The 25,904-nt window shown below is 39.3% G+C and overlaps 1 protein-coding gene across 1 annotated transcript in view; it reads right to left on the bottom strand.

Annotated features, from left to right (window-relative positions):
- Window positions 1-25,904, bottom strand: part of GUCY1A2 (guanylate cyclase 1 soluble subunit alpha 2) — a 474,407-nt gene that overhangs the window by 377,536 nt on the left and 70,967 nt on the right. The window contains exon 3 of the mRNA XM_040257909.1: window positions 5,658-5,779. Coding sequence (XP_040113843.1) covers window positions 5,658-5,779 — 122 coding nt within the window. The remainder of the gene's footprint in view (window positions 1-5,657; window positions 5,780-25,904) is intronic.

Below are 25,904 nucleotides of genomic sequence, written 5' to 3'. Positions count from 1 at the left end.
AGCGCTGGACTGGAAGAAACACAAGCTGGAATCAAGAGTGCTGGGAGAAATATCAATAACCTCAGGTATGCAGATGACACCACCCTTATGGCAGGAAGTGAAGAGGAACTAAAAAGCCTCTTGATGAAAGTGAAAGAGGAGAATGAAAAAGTTGGCTTAAAGCTCAACATTCAGAAAACGAAGATCATGGCATCCGGTCCCATCACTTCATGGGAAATAGATGAGGAAACAGTGGAAACAGTGTCAGACTTTATTTTTGGGGGCTCTCAAATCACTGGAGATGGTGAATGCAGCCATGAAATTAAAAGACGCTTACTCCCTGGAAGAAAAGTTATGACCAACCTAGATAGTATATTCAAAAGCAGAGACATTACTTTGCCGACTAATGTCCGTCTAGTCAAGGCTATGGTTTTTCCAGTAGTCATGTATGGATGTAAGAGTTGAACTGTGAAGAAGGCTGAGCACTGAAGAATTGATGCTTTTGAACTGTGGTGTTGGAGAAGACTCTTGAGAGTCCCTTGGACTGCAAGGAGACCCAACCAGTCCATTCTGAAGGAGATCAACCCTGGGATTTCTTTGGAAGGAATGATGCTAAAGCTGAAACTCCAGTACTTTGGCCACCTCATGAGAAGAGTTGACTCACTGGAAAAGACTTTGATGCTGAGAGGTTTGGGGGCAGGAGGAGAAGGGAACTACATAGGATGAGATGGCTGGATGGCATCACTGACTCGATGGACGTGAGTCTGAGTGAACTCCGGGAGTTGGTGATGGACAGGGAGGCCTGGCGTGCTGCAATTCATGGGGTCGCAAAGAGTCAGACATGACTGAGCGACTGAACTGAACTGAATAAATACATCGAAAGGTGTTCAAAATTGTTCATTATTAGAGAAATTCAAATCAAAACTATAATGAGGTATCACCTCACACCAGTCAAAATGGCCATCATCAAAAAATCTGCAAATAATAAATGCTGGAGAGGGTGTGGAGAGAAGGCAACTCCCCTGCATTGTTAGTGGGATGTAAATTGGCCTAGCCACTATGGAAAACAGTATAGAGATTCCTTTAAAAACTAGGAATAAAACCATCATATGACCCATTAATCCCACTATTGGGCATATACCCTGAGAAAAGCAAAATCAAAAAAGACACATGAACCCCAATGTTCATTGCAGCACTATTTACAATAGCTAGAACATGGAAGCAACCTAGATGTCCATTGACAGATGAAAGGATATAGAAGCTATAGTATATAAACACAATGGAATATTACTCAGCCATTAAAAGGAATGCATTTGAGTACATTCTAATGAGGTGGATGAACTTAGAACCTATTATACAGAGTGAACTAAGTCAGAAAAACAAACATCATATATTAATGCATATATATGGAATCTAGGTAGATGGTACTGATGAACCTATTTGCAGGGCAGCAATGGAGACACAGACATGTGGACTTGTGGACAGGGTAAGGGGAAAGAAGAGGGTTGGACAGATGGGGAGAGTAGCATGGAAACACAACTACCATACGTAAAATAGATACCCAGTGGGAATTTGCTGTACAACTCAGGAACTCAAACTGGGGTCTCTGACAACCTATAGAGGTGGCATGGGGTGAGAGGTGGGAGGGAGGTTGAAGAGGGAGAGAACATGTATACCTATGAGTGATTCATGTTGATGTATGGCAGAAACCAAGACAATAATATAAAGCAATTATCCTTCAGTCAAAAACAAATTTAGTGAAAAGTAAATAAAATCATACACCTTGGTATGCAAATTACTTACTAAATAAAGCAATACTTTTAAGACTTCTAAAAGCCTCCAGTAGGGAGGGCATTGTTCACAACTATCTCTCTTTAAATATCCTTTTTACAGAGTTTAAAGCCTCTTTAGATGACTTTATTATATCACAGTGAATACCAGAGTATCAAAATAAGGACTAGTCTGTACAATATCCCTAATTTATAAATAATGAGACAATATAACAAAAACTAGCTTCTAAGTCAACAAAGGAAAATCAATGGCAAAAATGTTGATGTCTAGAAATAGTTCTTTCCCATTACTGGGGGTATAAACCACTCTGGAATGTGCACATTTCCAGGGAGTCCTAGGGAAGAAGCAATGGAAAAATGAATGACAGAGGCATAACTGGTCCTCTGCAACAATCTTTCTCCTTCTCTTCAGGTTTCTCTTTTTATACCATGCCATCACTAATCTCAAACTTTAACCTGAAGGGCAAGTAAATGGTCAAACTAGAGTTTATACCAAGTCAATAGAGATGGTCATTTTGAAAGGACAAAAAAATTGCTACTCTGATCACATTTTCTGACCTATGACTTTAAATGTTTTTTATGACATGTGAAATATAAGCAACATTCATATGAGTGAACAAACACAATTCTAGTCTCTACCATATGTGTGTATTCATCGCTCAGTCTTGTCTGACTCTTTGCAACCCCATGGACTATAGCCTGCCAGGCTCCTCTGTCCATGGAATTCTCTAGGCAAGAATACAGGAGTGGGTTGCTATGCCTTTTCCAGGGGATCTTCCTGGCCCAGAGATCAAACCTGAGTTGTTATCTGGTTGCACCAGGTAACAACATTTTTCTTTAGTTGAAACTCTATTTCTCCATGTTAAACTCCCCAACTCAAAACAGGTTCATTTTCTTTATGGTATTTTTCTTTCCAACGAGTTAATCAGTTCTTACCTTTGCATAATCATTGCACAAGAGACTTTAAATATAATTTTTTAAAAAGGTAAGATCTAAGCAAACCAAGATTAACCCATACTTCAGAGACTTGTTAAAAATAAAGCTTTCATTGAATAAAACTAGTAAAGCTGCTATCTTTGTCTTTAGTCTATATTTCAAGAATTATGAAAGGACATTATTCAAGAGAACAGCTACAGCTTAGGCACATGCCATCATCTAGTGAACAGGTCACAGTCATCTACAAGATTGTGCTTTATGCATTTTGAGAACTACCCATCATTGCTTACAGGGAAAAAAATCAGACTTAATATCTCTGTTTTAGAAAAACCTAATGGTAATGAAAATCTAAACGCTGTTACACAGCCCTCTTCTAAATTATACTTACTTATTTAAAAACTACTCCTTCCAATACTATCAGGCACCATACTTCCTATATTGTTTTCACTCACTAACTTGATCTACCTCATGGCAACTTCTGAAAGGCAACTAACCTAAGCTAGGCCTACAGTATCACCCGTGTGTGTGTGCTCAGTCGCTTCAGTCATGTCTGACTTTTTGCAACTCTATGGACTGTAGGCCTGGAGAAGGCAATGGCACCCCACTCCAGTACTCTTGCCTGGAAAATCCCATGGATAGAGGAGCCTGGTAGGCCGCAGTCCATGGGGTCGCTAAGAGTCAGACACGACTGAATGACTTCACTTTCACTTTTCACTTCCACTCCGGACTGTAGGTCCGGAGAAGGAAATGGCAACCCACTCCAGTGTTCTTGCCTGGAGAATCCCAGGGACAGGGGAGCCTGGTGGGTTGCCGTCTATGGGGTTGCACAGAGTTGGACACGACTGAAGTGACTTAGCAGCAGCAGCATGGACTGTAGCCCGCCAGGCTCTTCTGTCCATGGGATTCTCTAGGCAAGAATACTGGAGAGGGTTGCCATGCCCTCTTCCAGGGGATCTTCCAGGCCAGGGATCAAGCCTGCATCTCTTATGCCTTCTGCATTGGCAGGCGGGTTCTTTACCACTAGTGCCACCTAGGAAGCCCCAACAGAGTCACCTAGTGGTGACACTGGTGGTTATTGCAACAAATTATCTAACTAAAATTTCTTGTAGGAATTGTGTACACTTTTGTGCAAGTTATAGTTAGAAAGAGTCTTTAGTAATTCTTACATACTCTTCATCTTGTACACCTTTTACTCCCTCTAATAGCAATTCTCAAAGTGGGGAGCATTAGGAAAGGAAAGGAGATGTGAGGTTCAGGCAATCATTTAGAACTGGCATGTAAAGAACATTTTTTCAATATAATAAACATCGCTTGACCAAGATTCTGATGCATTCCTCAGAGTGCCACACCATCTCACCCCATTCATTCAAAAGGGATGGTACGGGGAGGGAGGAGGGAGGGGGGCTCAGGATGGGGAACACATGTATACCTGTGGCAGATTCATGTTGACGTATGGTAAAACCAATACAATATTGTAAATTAATAAATTGGAGGTTAATTACTTTACAATAAATAAATATAATTACTTTACAATATTAATAAACAAATTTATATTTAAAAAATCACAGTGCATCAAAAGTAATTGATATTGCTTATGACAGAGTCCTAGGAAATACAGAATCAGAAAACTATAAACAGTTCTTGGGTGATACCCAACCCCCTCCCACTCTCAACCCTTATCTTCTCCAATAATAATGTTTGGGTAGCATTTCACCCATGCAGTTGCATTAAGATTGACATAAGTAAATCTTTGGCCTTCCTTTTCACTGCCCAATACTGTCTTGGACATGCCACTTAGAACTCTATGCTTCCCTCACAAAAGTTTCATATTCTTATTATAATATTTTATGTTAAAGAAAGTTACCCAGGAAGAAAATGTAGTCAATGTATAGCTGTAGTCCCAGTTTGAGTGTTAAAGCTAGGTGTGCCTCTAATATGTTTAGAAAACTCTGGTAAACTCATGAGCTGAGGTCACTTGAAATCTGTTTGTAGGAGGGACTCAGATGTCTCCAAGGAAAGCACTTACCCTAAAGGGAAAGAAAGGGAAGCAAGTTTTCCCTAGTCTCCAAAATCTGATTCTGAAAGAGAGGTGATTCTAAGTTTTGTATGGAGTCAGTCACTAAGATTTGTTGTTCCCCACTACCACCCCCCACAACTCCAAGGATTTCTGTGTGAGTCATAAGGCAAAAAGACAATGCAAAAAACACAGAAAGAGGTTTATTTCCCCCAAAAAAACTCTGTAAGATATTATAGCAAAAGGTATTCCTGCTATGTTATCTACTTTGCATATAATAAAATGTAGCTCTCACACACCAAGAACTTCTGATCACAAGACAGTACATCTCACTTACGGTACCTTATGGCCGCATGAATCAGTGCAGTATAAGAGTAATCCTTATCACGGTGGGAACTTCTAAAGACAGCCCTCTTTCATAAATATTAGTATTTTCAAGATAGACACTCCTCAACAAGTAGGACACAGAGACTTCCATGGATGACCTGCTTTACTGCCTTTGAGTTGCAAAGCCTACTATGAGTACATGTGAACCACCCTCCAGCACCAACCAGGCTTTCCAGAAATAATGAAATAAATAATAAGAATAAAGCAAAGGCTTTGAGAAAAAAGGAAGATCTCCAGTTTCAACTGAGAATTAGAGCCAGAGAAATACGGATTACAGGAGGCTAATAATACTAACATATGAATATCTAGAAAAGTTTACCTGGAATGTGTTTTTAATATAATATTTTCCAATCTCTGAGTAAATGGCATGCAGGTAATTTTCATTTAAACATCATCAGAAGTATTGAAATTAAATCACTTAAAGACAAGGTCTTGGTCTCAGTTCACCACAGTCTTCAAATCTCTCTTTAGTGAAACTGAAACACTCTTTTCCTTTCCTCTCCTCCCCTCACTCATTCTCTCTCAATCTTATAAATATATAGTTACTATACCGAGTACATTAGCAGTACACTGAAGAATTCCTGAGACCTCTTCAATATCCTCTTTGTTGGAATGGTCTGCATAGGAGCATCTGTTAGAGATATTGTAGAAATTCTTTTCTGTATCCCTATAACTAAGAAGAAAACAAAATTAGCATATGGAGAAATTTTTCAAAACCTCTGCAAATGCATTCCTATACATACACACAAGCATATGTAGTTTATACTCTTGGCTTGATGATATTTGAAAATCACTGAAGCTTTAAAACATAATATCTGGCATAACCCACCAGTAATATCAGCATAAGGAATGTGGACCTGGAACCTGAAACAATTACAAATAAGAAAACTTGTTAAAAAAAATGGTGAGAACCAGAAAATATATCAGATTGTATAGCTAATGTTTCTTTACTTGAGTCTTCCGCACACACTGGCAATTTGTTTCTACAATGGATTTTCCTGGAAAAAGAATAATTAACTGTGATAATTTTGCATTGGTACTAAGTTGAAAGTAAACACATTTAACTTCTATCACAGTCAAGAAGATAGAAGTATGGTGCATGGATAACAAGTAAACAAAGTGTTTGGTCTCTGACAGAATTTGAATCACAGTCTTACCTTTATCTGTGAGACTTTGGGCAACTTATATACTCTCTGTTAGTCTAACTTTCCTCCTTATAAAATGGAAGTAACTCTAAATATCTTATGAGGACTGAAAGATAAAATGCCTGCATTGGCTGAAACCTTTCCAGTTTCCTTTGAATTAAAGCTAAGGCACCAAAGCTGCAGACAATAGTGGTCAGGGTCAAATGCCCTAATGTTCCAAAAGAGTAGCCAAAAAGACCAGACATCACTTTCAGAAATTAAGAAGTGACTAAATGAAAGTGAAAGAGGAGAGTGGAAAAAGTTGGCTTAAAGCTCCACATTCAGAAAACGAAGATCATGGCATCTGGTCCCATCACTCCATGGGAAATAGATGGGGAAACAGTGGAAACAGTGTCAGACTTTATTTTGGGGGGCTTCAAAATCACTGCAGATGGTGATTGCAGCTGGGAAATTAAAAGACGCTTACTCCTTGAAAGAAAAGTTATGACCAACCTAGATATCATATTCAAAAGCAGAGACATTACTTTGCCAACTAAGGTCCGGCTAGTCAAGGCTATGGTTTTTCCTGCGGTCCTGTATGGATGTGAGAGTTGGACTGTGAAGAAGGCTGAGTGCTGAAGAATTGATGCTTTTGAACTGTGATGTTGGAGAAGACTCTTGAGAGTCCCTTGGACTGCAAGGAGATCCAACCAGTCCAATCCCAGGAGATCAGCCCTGGGATTTCTTTGGAAAGAATGATGCTAAAGCTGAAACTCCAGTACTTTGGCCACCTTATGCAAAGAGTTGACTCATTGGAAAAGACTCTGATGCTGGGAGGGATTGAGGGCAGGAGGAGAAGGGGACAACAGAGGATGAGATGGCTGGATGGCATCACGGACTCGATGAACATGAGTCTGAGTGAACTCCGGGAGATGGTGATGGACAGGGAGGCCTGGAGTGCTGCAATTCATGGGGTCGCAAAGTGTCAGACACGACTGAGCGACTGAAATGAACTGAACTTAACTGAACTGAAATGTCACTATCACCTCACCACCAGCATACAAAAGCAAAGGAATAGGAACAGTTTGAAAGAAAATAATCAGAAGAATGAGTTAAAATAATTAGGAGAGTACAGCTGTTCTCCCCATCACACCCTCATACAAACACAAGTAAAAGAAAGGAGAATGTTCCCTGCAGAAACCCAGTTGGTGAAAGAGGGATCCACTCTGACAGAGACTGAGGGTTAAGTATCTCATTCCTCATTAAATATCTGCTGACATGGTAGAATTTCTGAACATCCTGATATATCTGAATAGAGGAAGAAGTTACCAGAGAGACTTATCCAGGGAAAATAGAAGCAAACTGGGATTGGCCTACAGTCCTACCATTTGATAAGGTAAAAAAATACGAGTTTCTCATGAGTTAAGGAAATACTACTAAAGAAAGGTGAGCTGGGGGTGTCTCATCCTTATTGTTTTCCCAATCTAGAAGCTGCAGCTAGGGGCAGGAATACTACTAGCAAGACTCTAGTGGGAATGAAATCCACAGAAAACCAGGGAATCTGAAGCAGAAGGCAGAGCCTATATACATATCTCGCTGAGGGCATCACAGCCAAGAGAGGATTATTACAACCACCAGTGAAATAAACAAAGGTTCTACTATTTTCCATTTTATTCATGTCTTTCCAGGTGGCTCAGTGTTAAAGAATACAGGAGACACATGTTTGATCCCTGGATATGGAAGATCCCCTGGAAGGGATCTGGCAACCCACTCCAGTATTCTTGCCTGGAAAATCCCATGGACAAAGGAACCTGGCAGGCTACAGTCCATAAAATCACAGAGTCAGACACGACTGAGTGACTAAGTACAATATAACAAACACATCAGAAGAGAAAAGGAATCAGAAAGGATTGGCCTAAAGCAGAGGATTCAATAATACATGACATCACCTCTACATTGGATTCCAAGTTTCTCAGGCCAAGGACTGACCCAGGCAGAGAGGGACAGAGAATTAGATAGGATATGAGACTGAAGATTTGATTTGGTCTGGAGTGGACTTTATACTCCCTGAAATTACTTGGAAAACAGAGCAATCTTCTCCCAATCTAGTATCAAGGAGGACTTATTCTAGCATTTTTGAAATGATTGGAGGGAAAAGATAAAATGGCTTAATGTTTGCACACCTCACTAAGATTAGACTCCAGTAAACCAGTTAAGCAAAATGCTTACTACAGTTTCTAGAATGCAAGAATTACTCAGTAAAAGGTGGAATGGGGAGCACAGTCATTAAATGCAGACAAATACAGGTTGATTTTTAAATCAAACTCCATCATTTTAATGAGTGACTTTAAACAAAATATTTATTCTCACAATCTAGATTCCCTCATCTTTAAAAAAAATGAACTTAATGATCCTATGAATTAGATTGTTAGTATTAAATAAAATACAAAATACAATACCCCATTTGTGTGTGCTTAGTCCCGTCCAACTCTGTGATCCTATGGACTGTAGCCCACCAGGTTCCTCTGTCCATGGGATTATCCATGCAAGAATACTGGATTGGGTTGCCATTTCCTCCTCCAAGGGATCTTCCCAACCCAGGGATTAAACCAGCCCAGGGATTGAACCTGTGCCTCCTGCATTGGCAGGTCGATTTGTTACCACTGAGCCACCTGGGAAGCCAATAAAGCACCCCGTATATTACTCCAAAAACAGAGAGCACTCAGTAAATATTATCTTTTATTTAACTTATTGTTTTTGTTCAGTAAGATATATTGTCTATGTAAATACATCAAAAAGAAGCTAGATGACTTTTTAGATAAAATACAGCCACAAAATCTGACCATGACAAACTTATGATATTGATATGATATTAAGTAATATCACTAAAGTTAGTTAGAATAATCAGGGTTAACTCACCCTTACACTCACTTCTAATATTCTACAGAAATTATTGTAGCTTAATCTTTATTCAAGGGAAGAGAAGAGTTGACTCATTAGAAAAGACCCCGATTCTGGGAAAGATTGAGGGTAGGAAAAGGCAGCAAGAGAGGACGAGATTGTTGGATGGCGTCATCAACTCAATGGACCTGAGTTTGAGCAAACTCCGGGAGACAGTGGAGGACAGGGAAGCCTGGTGTGCTGCAGTCCATGGGGTCATAAAGAGTCAGACGACTGAGCAACTGAAAAACAACAATCCACTATATACATACCTCTGTGTACATACCATTAAGGTACAACTTATTCATTTATTCACACTTCTCCCCTCCCACTCCCCAACAAAAACTATTAGTTCTTCCTACATACAAAGCATTTACAAAGATACAATTACATATAATAGAAGTAAACAAGATAAATAACAAAATAAAGAGATAATTAAGATAATATAAGCTAACGATAAGCACTATAAAAAGAGATAGAATAATGTAGTAGAAAATCCTTGGGGTAGAGATTGAAGACTACTTCAGATTGCTTGTCATATCTTCCTCAGGATATGAGATTTAAACACAGACTTACTTGTATAAAGAATAATCCATGCAAACATTTGAGGATAGAGCATTTCAGGAATACGAAATTGTACGTGCAAAAGCCTTGAGGCTAAGCAAACTTGGCATAATAGAGAAACAAACAGAAGGCTGGAAATGGCTGGAGCAGATTGAAACGTGGAAAGTAGAATACTATGAAATCAAAGGGGTAAGCAGAGGCCCAGATCACAGGAAGAGCTCAGATTTTATTCTATCACAGTACATTATTGTATGGTTTTTAATGGATTCAAAACATGATCCCTGAACCAGCTGCATCAGAATATCTGGGAACTCTTTAGAAATATCAATTCTTGAGCCCCAGGGCTTCCCTGGTGGCTCAGATGGTAAAGAATCTGCCTGCAATGTGGGAACACTGGATTCGATCCCTGAACCGGGAAAAGATCCCCTGGAGAAGGAAGTGGCAACCCACTCCAGTATTCTTGCCTGGAGAATTCCATGGACAAGGGACCCAGTGGGCTGCCGTCCATGGAGTCACAAAGAGCCAGACATGACTGAGTGACTAACACTTTCACTTTCAGACATGCTTAATCAGAAACTAGAGGAGTAGAAACCAGAAAACTATTAACAGAGTGGAACCTCTCTCTCAGAGACGATGGTGACAGTGGAGATTCAGAGGTGAAGATTTATTACACTGCATGAATAAATTATTTAAGCAGTTATTCTCCCAACTTGAATGATGTCTATGAATAAATAAATGAACCAATGAATGAATAAGTTAAGGCATAGAAGAAATGTTTAAAGATAAAGTCACTGAAGTACTGAGAGGTTATTTTACTTCCTAACAAGAGCCTCCATCAGCAATTCCCTCCCAATCCTCCATCTGTCTGATCCTTTGAACAGCTGCTCACTGCATTCAAGTCTAGGTCTCACAGACTAAAAAAGCCTTAGAGAGTTCCTATGGGCTACTGGTATTTTAAAAATTCATTGAGGAGCAAGATGATACAATCCTAGAGCTCTGATAAATAGCACAGATCCAAAGGCAGAATACCAAAACAGAGAAAAAGAAGGATAGGAAGGTTAGCAGTTAGAGACTGAACTAAAAATTAAAAAGAAAATGGCTAGCTCCTACTCTCTGTTATCCACTTTGATTCCTCATCCCAATCCAAGGCACCTAAAAACTGAATTACTTCAGCTGCCTAGACTAGCTTTAGGCAAAGCACAATTTCAGAAATTAGGGAGGGAGATTGGTTCAAGACAATGGAATAGAAGGATGTGTGCTCATCTTCTTCTGCAAGAGCACCAAAATAGCTGTTTAACAAACATTGACAGGAGAATGCTAGAACCCCCCCTGCCCCCACAACACACACACAAAGATATTCCATATCCAAAGTTAAAGAGGAAGCCACAATCAGATGGTAGAAGGAATGCAAACACAATAAAATCAAACCCTACGTTTGCCAAGTGGGTGACCAGCAATCTCAAGAACAATAATACCAAGGAAGTTCTCCCACTGTTGTGAAGGTTCTATGCCTCATATCAGGCTTCCCAGCCTGGGGATCTGGCAAACAGATCCCCAATCCTCAGGGAATCTGACTTTGAAGACTAGTAGGATTTGATTACAGGACTTGTACAGGACTGGGGGAAATAGAAACTCTACTCTTGGAGGGCACAAACAAAACCCTGTGTGCACTAGGACCCAGGGGAAAGGAACAGTGATACAACTGGAGACTGAGTCAGATCAACCTGTGAGTGTTTGAGGACCTTCTGCAAAGGCATGGGTCAGAAGTGGCCTGCCATGGGGACAGGGGCACTGGTAGCAGCAGTCCTGGGAGATGCATCGTGTCATAAGTCCTCATGGAGGTTGCCATTAGCCCTACCATAAAGCCTCCAGAATCCAGAACTGGGTGGCCTCAGGTCAAACAACTAACTAAACCCACCTATCAGAAGACAATAGGATTAAAGCTTTATTGACCAAGGCCCTGCCCACCAGAGAATGACCCTGTTTTCCCCACACCCAACCCTCCATCAGGAAGCTTGCACAAGCCCTTTATCCTCATCCACCAGAGGGCAGACAGAAGAAACAAGACAAGCCCACAGTCTGAAGAACTAATACCACAATCACAGAAAGCTAACCAAAATGAAAAGAAATAGAATTATGTCCCAGACGAAGGAAAAAGATAAATCCCCAGAAAAACAACTAAATGAAGTGGAGATGGGCAACTTTCCAGAAAAAGTATTCAGATTAATGATAGTGAACATGATCTAGGATCTCTATAAAAGAGTGGAGAATATGCAAAAAAAGTTTACCAAACATTTCTAAAGAACAAAGAAACAGAGATAAACAATAACTTCAGTTCAGTTTGGTTCAGTCACTCAGTTGTTTCCGACTTTTTGCAACCCCATGAATCACAGCACGCCAGGTCTCCCTGTCCATCACCAACTCTCGGAGTCTACTCAAACTCATGTCCATCAAGTCAGTGATGCCATCCAGCCATCTCATCCTCTGTCATCCCCTTCTCCTCCTGCCCCCAATCCCTCCCAGCATCATGGTCTTTTCCAATGAGTCAACACTTCGCATGAAGTGGCCAAAGTATTGGAGTTTCGGCTTTAGCATCAGTCCTTCCAATGAACATCCAGGACTGATCTCCCTTAGGATGGACAGGTTGGATCTCCTTGCAGTCCAAGGGACTCTCAAGAGTCTTCTCCAACACCACAGTTCAAAAGCATCAATTCTTCAGTGCTCAGCTTTCCTCACAGTCCAACTCTCACATCTATACATGACCACTGGAAAAACAATAGCCTTGACTAGAAGGACATTTGTTGGCAAAGTAATACCTCTTCTTTTTAATATGCTGTCTAGGTTGGACATAACTTTCCTCCCAAGGAGTAAACGTCTTTTAATTTCATGGCTGCAGTGACCATCTCCAGTGATTCTGGAGCCCAAACAAAATAAAGTCTGACACTGTTTCCACTGTTTCCCCATCTATTTCCCATGAAGTGATGGGACCAGATGCCAGGATCTTCGTTTTCTGAATGTTGAGCTTTAAGCCAACTTTTCACTCTCCTCTTTCACTTTCATCAAGAGGCTTTTGAGTTCCTCTTCACTTTCTGCCATAAGGGTGGTGTCATCTGCATATCTGAGGTTATTGATATTTTTCCCAGCAATCTTGATTCCAGCTTGTGTTTCTTCCACCCAGCGTTTCTCATGATGTACTCTGCATAGAAGTTAAATAAGCAGGGTGACAGTATACAGCTTTGATGTACTCTTTTCCCTATTTGGAACCAGTCTGTTGTTCCATGTCCAGTTCTAACTGTTGCTTCCTGACCTGCATATAGGTTTCTCAAGAGGCAGGTCAGGTGGTCTGGTATTCCCATCTCTTGAAGAATTTGCCACAGTTTATTGTGATCCACACAGTCAAAGGCTTTGGCATAGTCAATAAAGCATAAATAGATGTTTTTCTGGAACTCTCTTGCTTTTTTGATGATCCAGCAGATGTTGGCAATTTGATCTCTGGTTCCTCTGCCTTTTCTAAAACCAGCTTGAAAGTCTGGAAGTTCACGGTTCACATATTGCTGAAGCCTGGCTTCGAGAATTTTGAGCATTACTTTACTAGCATGTAAGATGAATGCAATTGGGAGAGAGTTTGAGCATTCTTTGGCATTGCCTTTCTTTGGGATTGGAATGAAAACTGACCTCTTCCAGTCCTGTGGCCACTGCTGAGTTTTCCAAATTTGCTGGCATATTGAGTGCAGTACTTTTACAACATTATCTTTCAGGATTTGAAATAGCTCAACTGGAATTCCATCACCTCTACTAGTTTTGTTCCTAGTGATGCTTTCTAAGGCCTGCTTGACTTCACATTCCAAGATGTCTGGCTCTAGGTGAGTGATCAAGCCATCATGATTATCTGGGTCATGAAGCTCTTTTTTTGTACAGTTCTTCTGTGTATTCTTGCCACCTCTTCTTAATATCTTCTGTTTCTGTTATGTCCATATCATTTCTGTCCTTTATCAAGCCCATCTTTACATGAAATGTTCCCTTGGTATCTCTAATTTTCTTGAAGAGGTCTCTAGTCTTTCCCATTCTATTGTTTTCCTCTATTTCTTTGCATTGATCACTGAGGAAGGCTTTCTTATCTCGCCTTGCTATTCTTTGGAACGCTGCATTCAAATGGGAATATCTTTCATTTTCTCCTTTGCTTTTCACTTCTCTTCTTTTCACAGCTATTTATAAGGCCTCCTCAGACAGCTATTTTGCTTTTTGCATTTCTTTTCCATGCGGATGGTCTTGATCCCTGTCTCCTGTGCAATGTCATGAACTTCCATCCATAGTTCATCAGGCACTCTATCAGATCTAATCCCTTAAATCTATTTCTCATTTCCACTGTATAATCATAAGGGATTTGATTTACATCATACCTGAATGGTCTAGAGGTTTTCCCTACTTTCTTCAACACTGCTGCTACTGCTAAGTTGCTTTAGTCGTGTCCGACTCTGTGCGACCCCAAAGACGGCAGCCCACCAGGCTCCCCCGTCCCTGGGATTCTCCAGGCAAGAACACTGGAATGGGTTGCCATTTCCTTCTCCAATGCATGAAAGTCAAAAGTGAAAGTGAAGTCGCTCAGTCGTGTCCGACTCCTAGTGACCCCCATGGGCTGCAGCCCACCAGGCTCCTCTGTCCATAGGATTTGCCAGGCAAGAGTTCTGGAGTGGGGTGCCATTGCCTTCTCTGTCCAAGGAATCAAAAGCAGAATAACTGAAGCAGAATAATGGATAATGGACCTGGAGGACAGAACGGTGGAAATCACTGCTACAAAACAGAATATATAAAATGAGTGTGAAAAGAAATGAAGACAGCCTAAGAGAACTCTGGGACATTAAACACACCAACATTCACATTATAAAGGTCCCAGAGGAAAAGATAGAGAGAAAGAACGTGAGAAAATAATTGAAGAGATAATAGTTGAAAACTCCCCCAACATGAGAAAAGAAATAGTTAACCAATTCAAGGAAGGGCAGAGAGTTCCAAGCAGGAAAAACCCGAGGAACACAGCAAAACACATAGTAATCAAAGTGACAAAAATTAAATAAAGACAAAGATAGAGTATTAAAAGCAACAAGAGAAAAAGACAAATAACACACAAGAGAAATCCCAGGTGGTTATCTCAAGCTGATTTCTTAATGGAAAGTCTACAAGCCAGAAGGGAATGGCATGATATACTCCAAGTGATGAAAGGGAAGAAACTACAACCAAGACTAGTCTACCAAGTAAGACTCTTAATAAGATTTGATGGAGAAATAAAAGCTTTGCAGACATACAGAAATTAATTCAGCACCACTAAAACAGTTTTACAATAAATGTTAAAGGAACTTCTGTACGCAGTAAACACAAAAGAAGAAAAAGTTCTACAAACAATAAACCCAAAACAATTGACAAAATTGTAATAGGATCATACATATCAATAATTTCCTTAAATATAAATGGATTAAATGCACCAACCAAAAGACATAGATTGGCTGGATGGATATAAAAACAAGACCCATATATATGTTGTCTACCAGAGAACCACCTCAGACCTATGGACACTTATAGACTAAAAATAACAGTATGGGAGAAGGTATTTCATGTAAATGTAAATCATAAGAAGGCTAAAGTAACAATACTCACACCAGACAAAATAGACTTTAAAACAAAAACTGTTATAAGAGACAAAGGACATTATATAATGATCAAAGGTTCAATTCAAGAGAAGATATAACAATTCTAAATATGCATGCACCCAACATAGGAGCACCTCAATATGCAAGGAAATACAAACAAACATAAAGGTAGAAATCAACAGTAACACAGTACCAGTGAAAGACTTTAATACCCCACATTCCTGAATGGACTGATCATCCAGGCAGAAAATCAACAACGAAACACAGGCCTTAAGTGACACTTTAGACAAGTTGGACTTAGTTGATATGTATAGAACACTCCATCCAAAAGCAGAAGACTACATATTCCTCTCAAGTGCACATGGAACATTCTCCAGGACTGACCACATGCTGGGCCATACGGCCAGCCTATGCAATTTTAAGAAAACTGAAATTATATCAAGCATTTTTTCTGATCACAATACTATGAGATTAGAAATACACTAAAAAAAAAACTCTAAGATTAAACACAAACACATGCTGACTAAATGATACACTACTAAACAACCATTGGATCACTGAAGAAATCAAATAAGAATTTAAAAATCCCTAGAGAAAAAAGAAAATGAAAACACAACATCCAAAACTTATCAGATGCAGCCAAAGTAGTACTGAGAGGGAAGTTTATAGCAATACAATCTTATGGCAAGAAACAAGAAAATTTTCAAATAAACAACCTAACCTTAAATCTGAAACAATTAGAAAAAGAACAAAAATAAAATTTTAAATCAGCAGAAAGAAAGAAATCATAAAGATCAGAGAAAATAAATGAAATAGAGACAAAGTAAACAATCATAAAATCAATGAAACTAAAAGCTGGTTCTTTGAAAAAATAAACAAAACTGATAAACCTTTAGTTACCCATGGTGGATTCATGTCAATGTATGGCAAAACCAATACAGAACTGTAAAGTAAAATAATAAATAAATAAAAGAAAAAAAAGGGAGAGGACACAAATCAGTAAAATTGGAAATAAAAATGGAGAGGTTACAATTGACTCCACAGCAATACAAAAGATTACAAGAGACTACTATGAACAACTGTATGCCAATAAAATGGACAACCTGGAAGAAATAAGCAATTCTTAGAAATGTATTGTCTCCTTAGACTGAACCAGGAAGAAACAGAAAATATGAACAGACCAATCACAAGCACTGAAATTGAAACTGTGATTAAAAACCTCCCCCAAAACAAAATTCCAGGACCTGATGGCTTCACAGGCAAATTTTATCAAATATTTAGATAAGAGGGAACACTGACCCTTCTGAAATTGTTCCAAAAAACCTGCAGTGGAAGGAAAGCTTGCCAACTTATTTTATGAGGCCACCATCATCCTGATGCCAAAACCAAACAAAGACACCACTAAAAAAAATTTACAGGCCAATAAAACTGATGAACATAGATGTAAAAATCCTCAGCAAAATACTAGCAATTCATATTCAACAGTACATTTAAAAGCTCAGACACCATGATCAAGTGGGATTTAACCCAGGGATACAAGAATATTTCAACATCCACAAGCTAATCCATGTAATACACCCATTAACAAACTGAAGAATAAAAGCCATACGGTGATCTCAACGATGCATAAAAAGCTTTTGACCAAATTCAGCACCCATTTATGATAACTCTCCAGAAATCGGGTTGAGGGCATAAACCTCAACATAATAAAGGCTATATACCACAAATCTACAGCTAGCCTACACCTACATACTCAATGGTGAAAAGCTGAAAGCAATCCCTCTAATATCAGGAACAAGTTAAGGATGTCCAATCTCACTTCTTTTATTCAACATAGTTTTGGAAGTCCTAGCTACAGCAATGAGAGAAGAAAAAGAAGTAAGAGGAATACAGATTGGAAAAGAAGAAGTTAAACTGTCACTGTTTGCGGATGACATTTTAGTATACATAGAAGATCCTGAAGATGCTACCAGAAAACTACTAGAACTCATCAATGAATTTGGTAAAGCTGTAGGTTACAAAATGAACACACAGAAATCAGTCGCATTTCTATAGACTAACAACAAAAGATCAGAAAGAGGCATTCAAGAAGCAATTCCATTTACCACTACATCAAAAAGAATAAAATATCTAGGAATAAACTGACCTAATCAGACAAAAGACTTGTACTCCAAAAACTATAATGATGCTGATGCAAGAAACTGAAGAAGTCACAAACAGATGGAAAGATATACTATATTTTTGGATTGAAATAATAAATATTGTCAAAATACCTATACTACCCATGGCAATCTACAGATTCAGTGCAATCCCAATCAAATTACCAATAGTATCCAGTATTCTTGCTTGGAGAATTTCAAGCAATGGACAGAGGAGCCTGGTGGGCTACAGTCCGTGGGATCGCAAAGAGTCAAACACAACTCTTTGTGTTAGCAGCTAACACTTTCACTTTCAGAACAAAAAAAAAAATCTCAAAATTTGTATGGGTACACAAAAGACCCAGAATATTCAAAGCAATCCTGAAAAAGAAAAATAGAGCTGGAGGAATCAGTTATCCTTTGATAACTACAGTTATCAAAGTAGCATGGCCCTAGCACAAAAACAGATATACAAATCAACAGGACAGGATAGAAAGCCCAGAAATAAGCCCATGCACCTATGGTCAACTATACTATGACAAAGGAGGCAAGACTACACAATGTTGGAAAGACAGTCTCTTCAACAAACAGTGCTGGGAAAACTGGACAAGCACATGTAAAAAAATGAAATTAGATCATTCCTTAACCCCATACACAAAAATAAGCTCAAAATGGATTAAAGACCTAAATGTGAGACCAGACACTATTAAACTCCTAGAGGAAAACATAGGTAGAACACTCTCTAACAAAACTCACAACTATATCTTTTTCTATCCACCTCCCAGAATAATGGAAATAAAAGCAAAAATAAACAGAGGACCTACTTAAACTCAAAAGCTTTTGCACAGCAAAGGAAACAATAAACAAAGCAAAAAGACAACCCACAGATTGGGAGAAAATCTTTGCAAATTATTTGACCAATAAGGGACAGGTCTCCAAAATTTACAAACAGCTTATGATGCTTAATAGCATCAAAGCAAACAACCCATTCAAAAAATGGGCAGAAGACCTGAATAGACATTTCTCCAGAAGACATACAGATGGTCAATAGGCACATGAAAAGATGTTCAACATCATTTGTTATTAAGGCTTCTCTGTTGACTCAGATGGTAAAGAATCTGCCTGCAATAGAACTGAATGGCCACCCACTCCAGTATACTTGCCTGGAGAATTCCATGGACACGGGACCCTGGCAGACTACAGTCCACAGGTTCACAAAGAGTCAGACATGACCTAGTGGCTTTCACACTAGTTATTCAAATCAGTTCAGTTCAGTCGCTCAGTCGTGTCTGACTCTTTGCGACCCCGTGAATCGCAGCACGCCAGGCCTCCCTGTCCATCACCAACTCCCGGAGTTCACTCAGACTTACATCCATTGAGTCCGTGATGCCATCCAGCCATCTCCTCCTCTGTTGTCCCCTTTTCCTCCTGCCCCCAATCCCTCCCAACATCAGAGTCTTTTCCAATGAGTCAACTCTTCGCATGAGGTGGCCAAAGTACTGGAGTTTCAACTTCAGCATCATTCCTTCCAAGGAAATCCCAGGGCTGATCTCCTTCAGAATGGACTGGTTGGATCTCCTTGCAGTCCAAGGAACTCTCAAGAGTCTTCTCCAACACCACAACTCAGAAGCATCAATTCTTCGGCGCTCAGCCTTCTTCACAGTCCAACTCTCACATCCATACATGACCACAGGAAAAACCATAGCCTTCACTTCTGCTGCTGCTGCTGCTGCTAAGTCGCTTCAGTCGTGTCCAATTCTGTGCGACCCCATGGATGGCAGCCCACCAGGTTTCGCCGTCCCTGGGATTCTCCAGGCAAGAACACTGGAGCGGGTTGCCATTTCCTTCTCCAGTGAATGAAAGTAAAAAGTGAAATTGAAGTCACTCAGTTGTGTCTGACTCTTAGCGACCCCACGGACTGCAGCCCACCAGGCTCCACCGTCCATGGGATTTTCCAGGCAAGAGTACTGGAGTGGGATGCCATTGCCTTCTCCTAGACCAACTTTAGTTGGCAAAGTAATGTCTCTGCTTTTGAATAAACTATCTAGGTTGGTCATAACTTTTCTTCCAAGGAGTAAGCGTCTTTTAATTTCATGGCTGCAATCACCATCTGCAGTGATTTTAGAGCCCAAAAAATGAAGTCTGACACTGTTTCCACTGTTTCCCCATCTATTTCCCATGAAGTGATGGGACCGGATGCCATGATCTTCGTTTTCTGAATGTTGAGCTTTAAGCCAACTTTTTCACTCTCCACTTTCACTTTCACACTAGTTATTAGAGAAATGCAAATTAAAACTACAATGAGATATTACCTCACAATGGTTAGAATGACTATCATCAAAAAAAAAACACTCACAAACAACAAATGCCTGATAGGGTGTGCAGAGAAGGAAACCCTCCTACACTGTTGATGGAAATGTAAATTGATACAGTCTCTATGGAGGACAGCAAGGAGATTCCTTAAGAAAGTAAAAGTAGAGCTAACATATGACCCTGCAATCCCACTCCTGGGCATAGATCTGGATAAAAACATGATCCAAAAGAATACATGCACCCCAATGTTCATTACACAACTGTTGACAATATCCAAGACATGGAAGAAACCTAAGTGTCCACTAAGAGAGTAATGGATAAAGAAGAAGTGGTATATACATTTAATGGAATATTACTCAGTCATTAAAAAGAAGGAAATAATTCCATCTGCAGCAACATGGATGGACCTACAGTGTCATACTGAGTGAAGTATGTCAGACAGAGGAGAAATATCACGTAACATCCCTTATATGTGGAATCTACAAAGAAATGATACGAAATGAACTTACTTATAAAACAGAAAGAGACTCATAGACTTAGAAAACACACTTATAGTTGCCAGAGGGAAGGGATAGTTAGGGACTTTGGGAAGGTCAAGTACATACTGCTATATTTACCAGATAACCAACAAAGACCTAATGTATAGCACATGGAACTCTGTTCAATGTTACGTGCCAGCCTAGATGAGAGTGGCATTTGGTGGAGAACGGATGCATGTATGTATATGACTGAGTCCCTTCACTGTTCACCTGAAAGTACCATAACATTGTTAATCAGCTATACCCCAATACAAAATAAAAAGTTTAAAATTTTGGAGAAAAAGATTAGGAAAAGCACCTTCACCTCCCCTAGAAACGTAAAATAAATTTGCCAGCATTTACTCTCAATTGCCTGATATCCCTTAAACTGGAAAAAACACATTTCTTTTCATGGAGTTACAACTACGTTTCATAAAGAGGAACAACACATATGAGTAAATACATGTTAAACTTAAGTGTTAGTGATCACAGATGCTCTCCATTTTCCTATGGCTAAAGGAACCTGAAAGCAGAAAGATGGACTCTAAAAACAAAGAGACAGTTCCTCTCATCAAGAAGCTTGCACAAGCCTCTGAGATAATTTCATCCACTAAAGGTAAGACAGAAGAACCAAGAAGAACTACAATCCTTCAGACTCCAGAACAAAAACCACAATAAAAGAAAGTTATACAAAATCAAAAGGCAAAAGATTATGTCCCAGAAGAAGGAATAAGGCAAAACACCAGAAAAATAACTAAATGAAGAGGAGATAGGCAAACTTCCAGAAAAAGAATTTCAGAATAATGACAGTAAAAATGATCCAGCATCTCTGAAAAAAAAATGGAGGGAAAGATTGAGAAAATGCAAGAAATGCTTAATAAGCATTTAGAAGAATTATAAACAAACAGGGATGGATAATACAGAAACAGAAAAAAAAAAGAAAAGAAAAGAAAAACTAGAAGGAATCAATAGTGGAATCAATGACGCAGAAGAATGGATACGTGACCTGGAAGACAGAATGGTGTAAATCTCTGCCACAATACAGAATAAAGAAAAAAAACCTAGAGATCTTTGAGACAACATTAAACACACCAAATTTCGCATTATAATGGTCCAAGAAGGAGAAGAGAAAGAGAAAAGACCTGAGACAATATTTCAAAAAATATAGCAAAAATGTCCATAACACGGAGAAAAAACAGTCAACAAAGTCCAGGAAGCTCACTGAGTCCTAGGCAGAATAAAAACAAGCAAGAACAGGCCAAGAAACCTAGTAATCAAATTGACAAAAATTAAAGATAAAATGTTAAGAGTAAAAACAGATAAAATATTAAGAAAAACAATATAGGGAAATTCCCATAAAGTTATCAGCTGATTTCTCAGCATAAACTCAGTAAGGCAGAAAGGGATGGCACAATATATTTAAAGTGAAAGAACATACAACCAAAAATAATCTACCCAGTGAGGCTGTCATTCAGATTTGAGGAGAAAGCAAAAACTTTAAAGACAAGCAAAAGTTAAGAGAATTCAGCATCACCAAATCAGCTTTACAACAAATGTTAAAGGAAGTCCTCTAGTCAGGAGACCCACCTCAGACTTAGGGACACATATAGACTGAAAGTGGAGGGATGGAAAAGGATATTCCGTGCACCTGGAAATCAAAAGAAAACTAGAGTAGCAATTCTCATATTAGACAAAATAGATTTTAAAATAAGAATATAACAAGAGGCAAGGAAGGACACTATATGATGATCAAAAGATTAATCCAGGAAAAAGTCATAACAATTGTCAACACTTATGCACCCATTAGAGTAGCACCTCAGTCTCAATATGTAAAACAAACACTAATAACCACAAAGGGAGAAATCAACAGTAACCTAATAACAGTGGGGAACTTTAACACCCCCATCTTTGTCAATGGATCTCCCAGACAGAAAATTAAGAAGGAAACATAGCCTTAAATAACACATTAGATCAGATTTATAGAGCATTCCATCCAAAACTAGCACAGTGCACATTGTTCTCAAGTGCACATAGAATATTCTCCAAGATCAACCACAAGGCCAGCCTATGTAAATTTAAGAAAATTGGGATCATATCAAGCATCTTTTCTGATCATAATACTATAAGATTAGAAATAAACTATGAGAAAAAACTATAAAAACACAAATGAATGGAGGCTAAAATACACTACTAAATAACCAATATATCACTGAAGAAATCAAACAGGAAGTCAAAAAATTACTACAGAGAAATAAAAATGAAAGTATAATAATCTGAAACCTATGGGATGCAGCAAAATCACTTTTAAAAGGGAAGTTTACAGCAATAAAACCTCACCTCAAGAAACAAGGAAAATCTCAAATAAACAATCTAACCTTACCCCAAAAACAACTGGAGAAAGAACAAATAAAATCTAAAATTAGTAGAAGGAAAGAAAACAAAGATCAGAACACAAACAAATGAAACAGAGACAAAGGAAATAATAGCAAAGATCAATGAAACTAAAAGCTGGTTCTCTGAAAACATAAACAAAAGTGATAAACCTTTAGCCTGACTTATCAAGAAAAAAAGGGAAAGGAATTCAAATCACTAAAATGAAAAATGAAAAAAAAATAGTTACAACCAACAGCATAGAAATACAAAGGATCATAAGAGACTACTACAAGCAACTGTATGCTAATAAAATGGACAACCTGGAAGAAATGGACAAATTCTTAGAAAGGTAGTCTCCCAAGACTGAATTAGGAAGAAATAGAAACTATAAACAGACCAATCACAAAAACTGAAATTGAAACTGAGATTTAAAAACTCCTGGAGGTAAAATCAAGATGGCAGAGAGAGAAGACAGGGAGTTCCTGTCTCCTCACATCTAGGACACTCACCAAACTCTGGTGGGGGACCTCAAACAACCAGAGAGATGGGAGGAACCCCTGAGCAACCAGGTAGGATGCAGGGGGGAGCAAGGGGCAGGGAGATAAGTGGAGGCTCAACAGGTCTGGCACAGGTGAGGGGTGGCTGAAGGAGTAAAGGGCAGTGGTTCCAGCATCAGAAGAGGCATGCTTGCTTCCAGATCAGTGGGGAGGAGGAAAGACCCTCAGAGTAGGAGAACTGGGGAGAACACTCTTGATGGTCCCCCACCCACTTATCCCTGGGAAGTCTTTTGAGGCCCTGAGCCTGGTCCTCCAACCTCTGGAGCACTCTTTGCCCTAGTAAGTCTTTTGGGCATGAGAGTGAGCAGGGAAGGAGAAGGAGCCAAACTAGCTGGGGGAGAGTCCCCCGGGATACCCTTGGGAGGCTCCTTGGTACCTGTGTGTAACCACTCAGTCCCAAGGAGCCTCTTAAGGCTCCAGGCTGGGATCGTGCCCTTCAGGGCCCCTCAGCCTTCCAGGGCCCCTCCACACTTAAAGGCCACCTCCACACTCCAGGGCCCACTCTGCCACACAGGTTCCCCTTGATCCCCTCAGCCTTCCAGGGCCCCTCCATCCTTCAGAGCCCCCTCCACCCATGTAGCTCCTGTGTGCATGAGTAGAGGAACTGGTCAGGTTTAGGTGGTGTCAGGGTGTGAAGGAGCCAAGTCAGCTGGGGGATGGTCCTTCTGCTTTCAAAGAGCAGGGAAACTGCCATGTATTTCCCCACCCTTGGCACTGAGGAGGCTCCTGAGGCCCCAGGCCTGGCCCTCCATGCCCTGAAGCCAGAGGCATCCTGAAGGCCCCACTGACTAGGCTGAGCCCGAGTTCACCACCTGTCTTCACCCAGGGCCTTTTCTGGGGCATGGAATAAGAACCAAGACTTTGACACCACCTAAATCCAGTCATCACCTAAACCCTTCCCCACTTAAACCCCAGCCCTCAAAAGACAAGGTTTTTTCTTCCTTCTTTTCTTTTGGTGGGAGGGGTTTATTTTTTGCTAGTGGAGTTTACTTTCATCCTTCAGTGGTTGTTTCATAAGCTGTCTTATTTTTTCTAATTTATCTGCTAGTTTTCTGAATACATCTTATTTTTTATTCTTTGTTTTTGTTCTGCTCCCTTTTATTTTTTAAATACTACTATCCTCTTTCTTCTTTGCTAGTGGAGTTCAGTTTTATCCTCCACTGTTTGTTTCATATAGTTTCTTAATTTTTTCTAATACATTTGTTAGTTTCCTAAAAGTATTTTTTTTCTTGTTTATTATTGTTCTGTTTCTTTTGTTATTGCTGGTGTTGCTGCACTCTGCACCTAGCAGGATCCCAGCTCACAGGCCAGAGATCAGGCTTGAGCTCCTATTGTAGGAGACATTAGTCCAAAGTACTGGAGTAACAGATGAAGTCAAGCTCCAGGAAATATGAGTCAAAGTGAAGTATCCCAGAGGTCCATATCTCAACACCAAGACCCAGCTCTACCCAACAGTCTGCACATCCCATTGCTGGAAACCTGAGGTCAAACACTTGGGAAACAGTCCCTCCCATCAAAAACCGAAGAGGCAACAAAAAAAATCTGTAACAGATGGAAAAGCAAGGTAAAAGCCTACAATACCAAATAAATGAATAGGAAATAGGAAATCTATCTCAAAAAGTATTTAGAGTAATGATAGCAAACAAATTCAAAATAAAGTTTAAGTAAAAACCTTGAAAATAAAATGGATAAACTGCAAGAAGCATTTAACAAGGATCTGGAAGAACTAAAGAAAAAAAAACAAACAGTGACAAACAACTCAATAACTGAAATTAAAAACACTCTAGAAGGAATCAAGGACAGAATAACTGAGGCAGAAGAACCAATAACTGAGCTGGAAGATAGAATGATGTAAATAATGGCCGAGGAGCAAGAAAAAGAAAAAAAGAATGTAAAGAATTGAGAACAATCTCAGAGAATTCTGCAACGATACTAAACACGGCAACATTTGAATTATAGAGGTACAGAAGAAGAAGGAAAAGGGTTGGAGATAATATTTGAAGAGATTATAAAAAAGTTCACTAATATGGGAAAGGAACTACCACCAAAGAACAGGAAGTACATAGAGTCCCATACAGGAGAAACACTAGGAGAAACACAAGACACATATTAATCAAGCTAACAAAAACCAAATGCAAAGGAAAAATATTAAAAGCATGAAGGGAAAAGCAAAAAACAAATACAAGGGAATCCCCATAAGGCTATCAGTTGACTTTTCAGAAAAAAACCTGCAGGCCAGAAGGGAGTGACAGAATAAATTTAAAGTGAGGAAAGGGAAAAATCTACAATCAAGATTGCTCTACCCAGCAATGATCTCACCCAGATTTGATGGAGAAATAAAAAACTTTACAGACAAGCAAAAGTTAAGAGAATTCAGCATCAGCAAACCAGCTTTACAACAAATACTAAAGAACTTCTCTAGGAAGGAAACACAACAGAAGCAAATAAACCACAAAAACAAACCCAAAACAATTAAGAAAATGGCAATAGGAACATACACATCATAATTACCTTAACTGTAAGGCAAAAAAAAAATTTAATTAATTTTTAAAAATTCAAAAAAAATTTTAAAAGCCCCAACCAACAGACACAGACTGGCTGAACAGATAGAAAAGCAAGACCTGTGTAT

This window comes from Oryx dammah, unplaced genomic scaffold (assembly GCF_014754425.2).
Source record: "Oryx dammah isolate SB20612 unplaced genomic scaffold, SCBI_Odam_1.1 HiC_scaffold_17, whole genome shotgun sequence".
Classification (NCBI taxonomy): domain Eukaryota; kingdom Metazoa; phylum Chordata; class Mammalia; order Artiodactyla; family Bovidae; genus Oryx; species Oryx dammah.
This window is presented reverse-complemented; position numbering and strand designations above follow the sequence as displayed.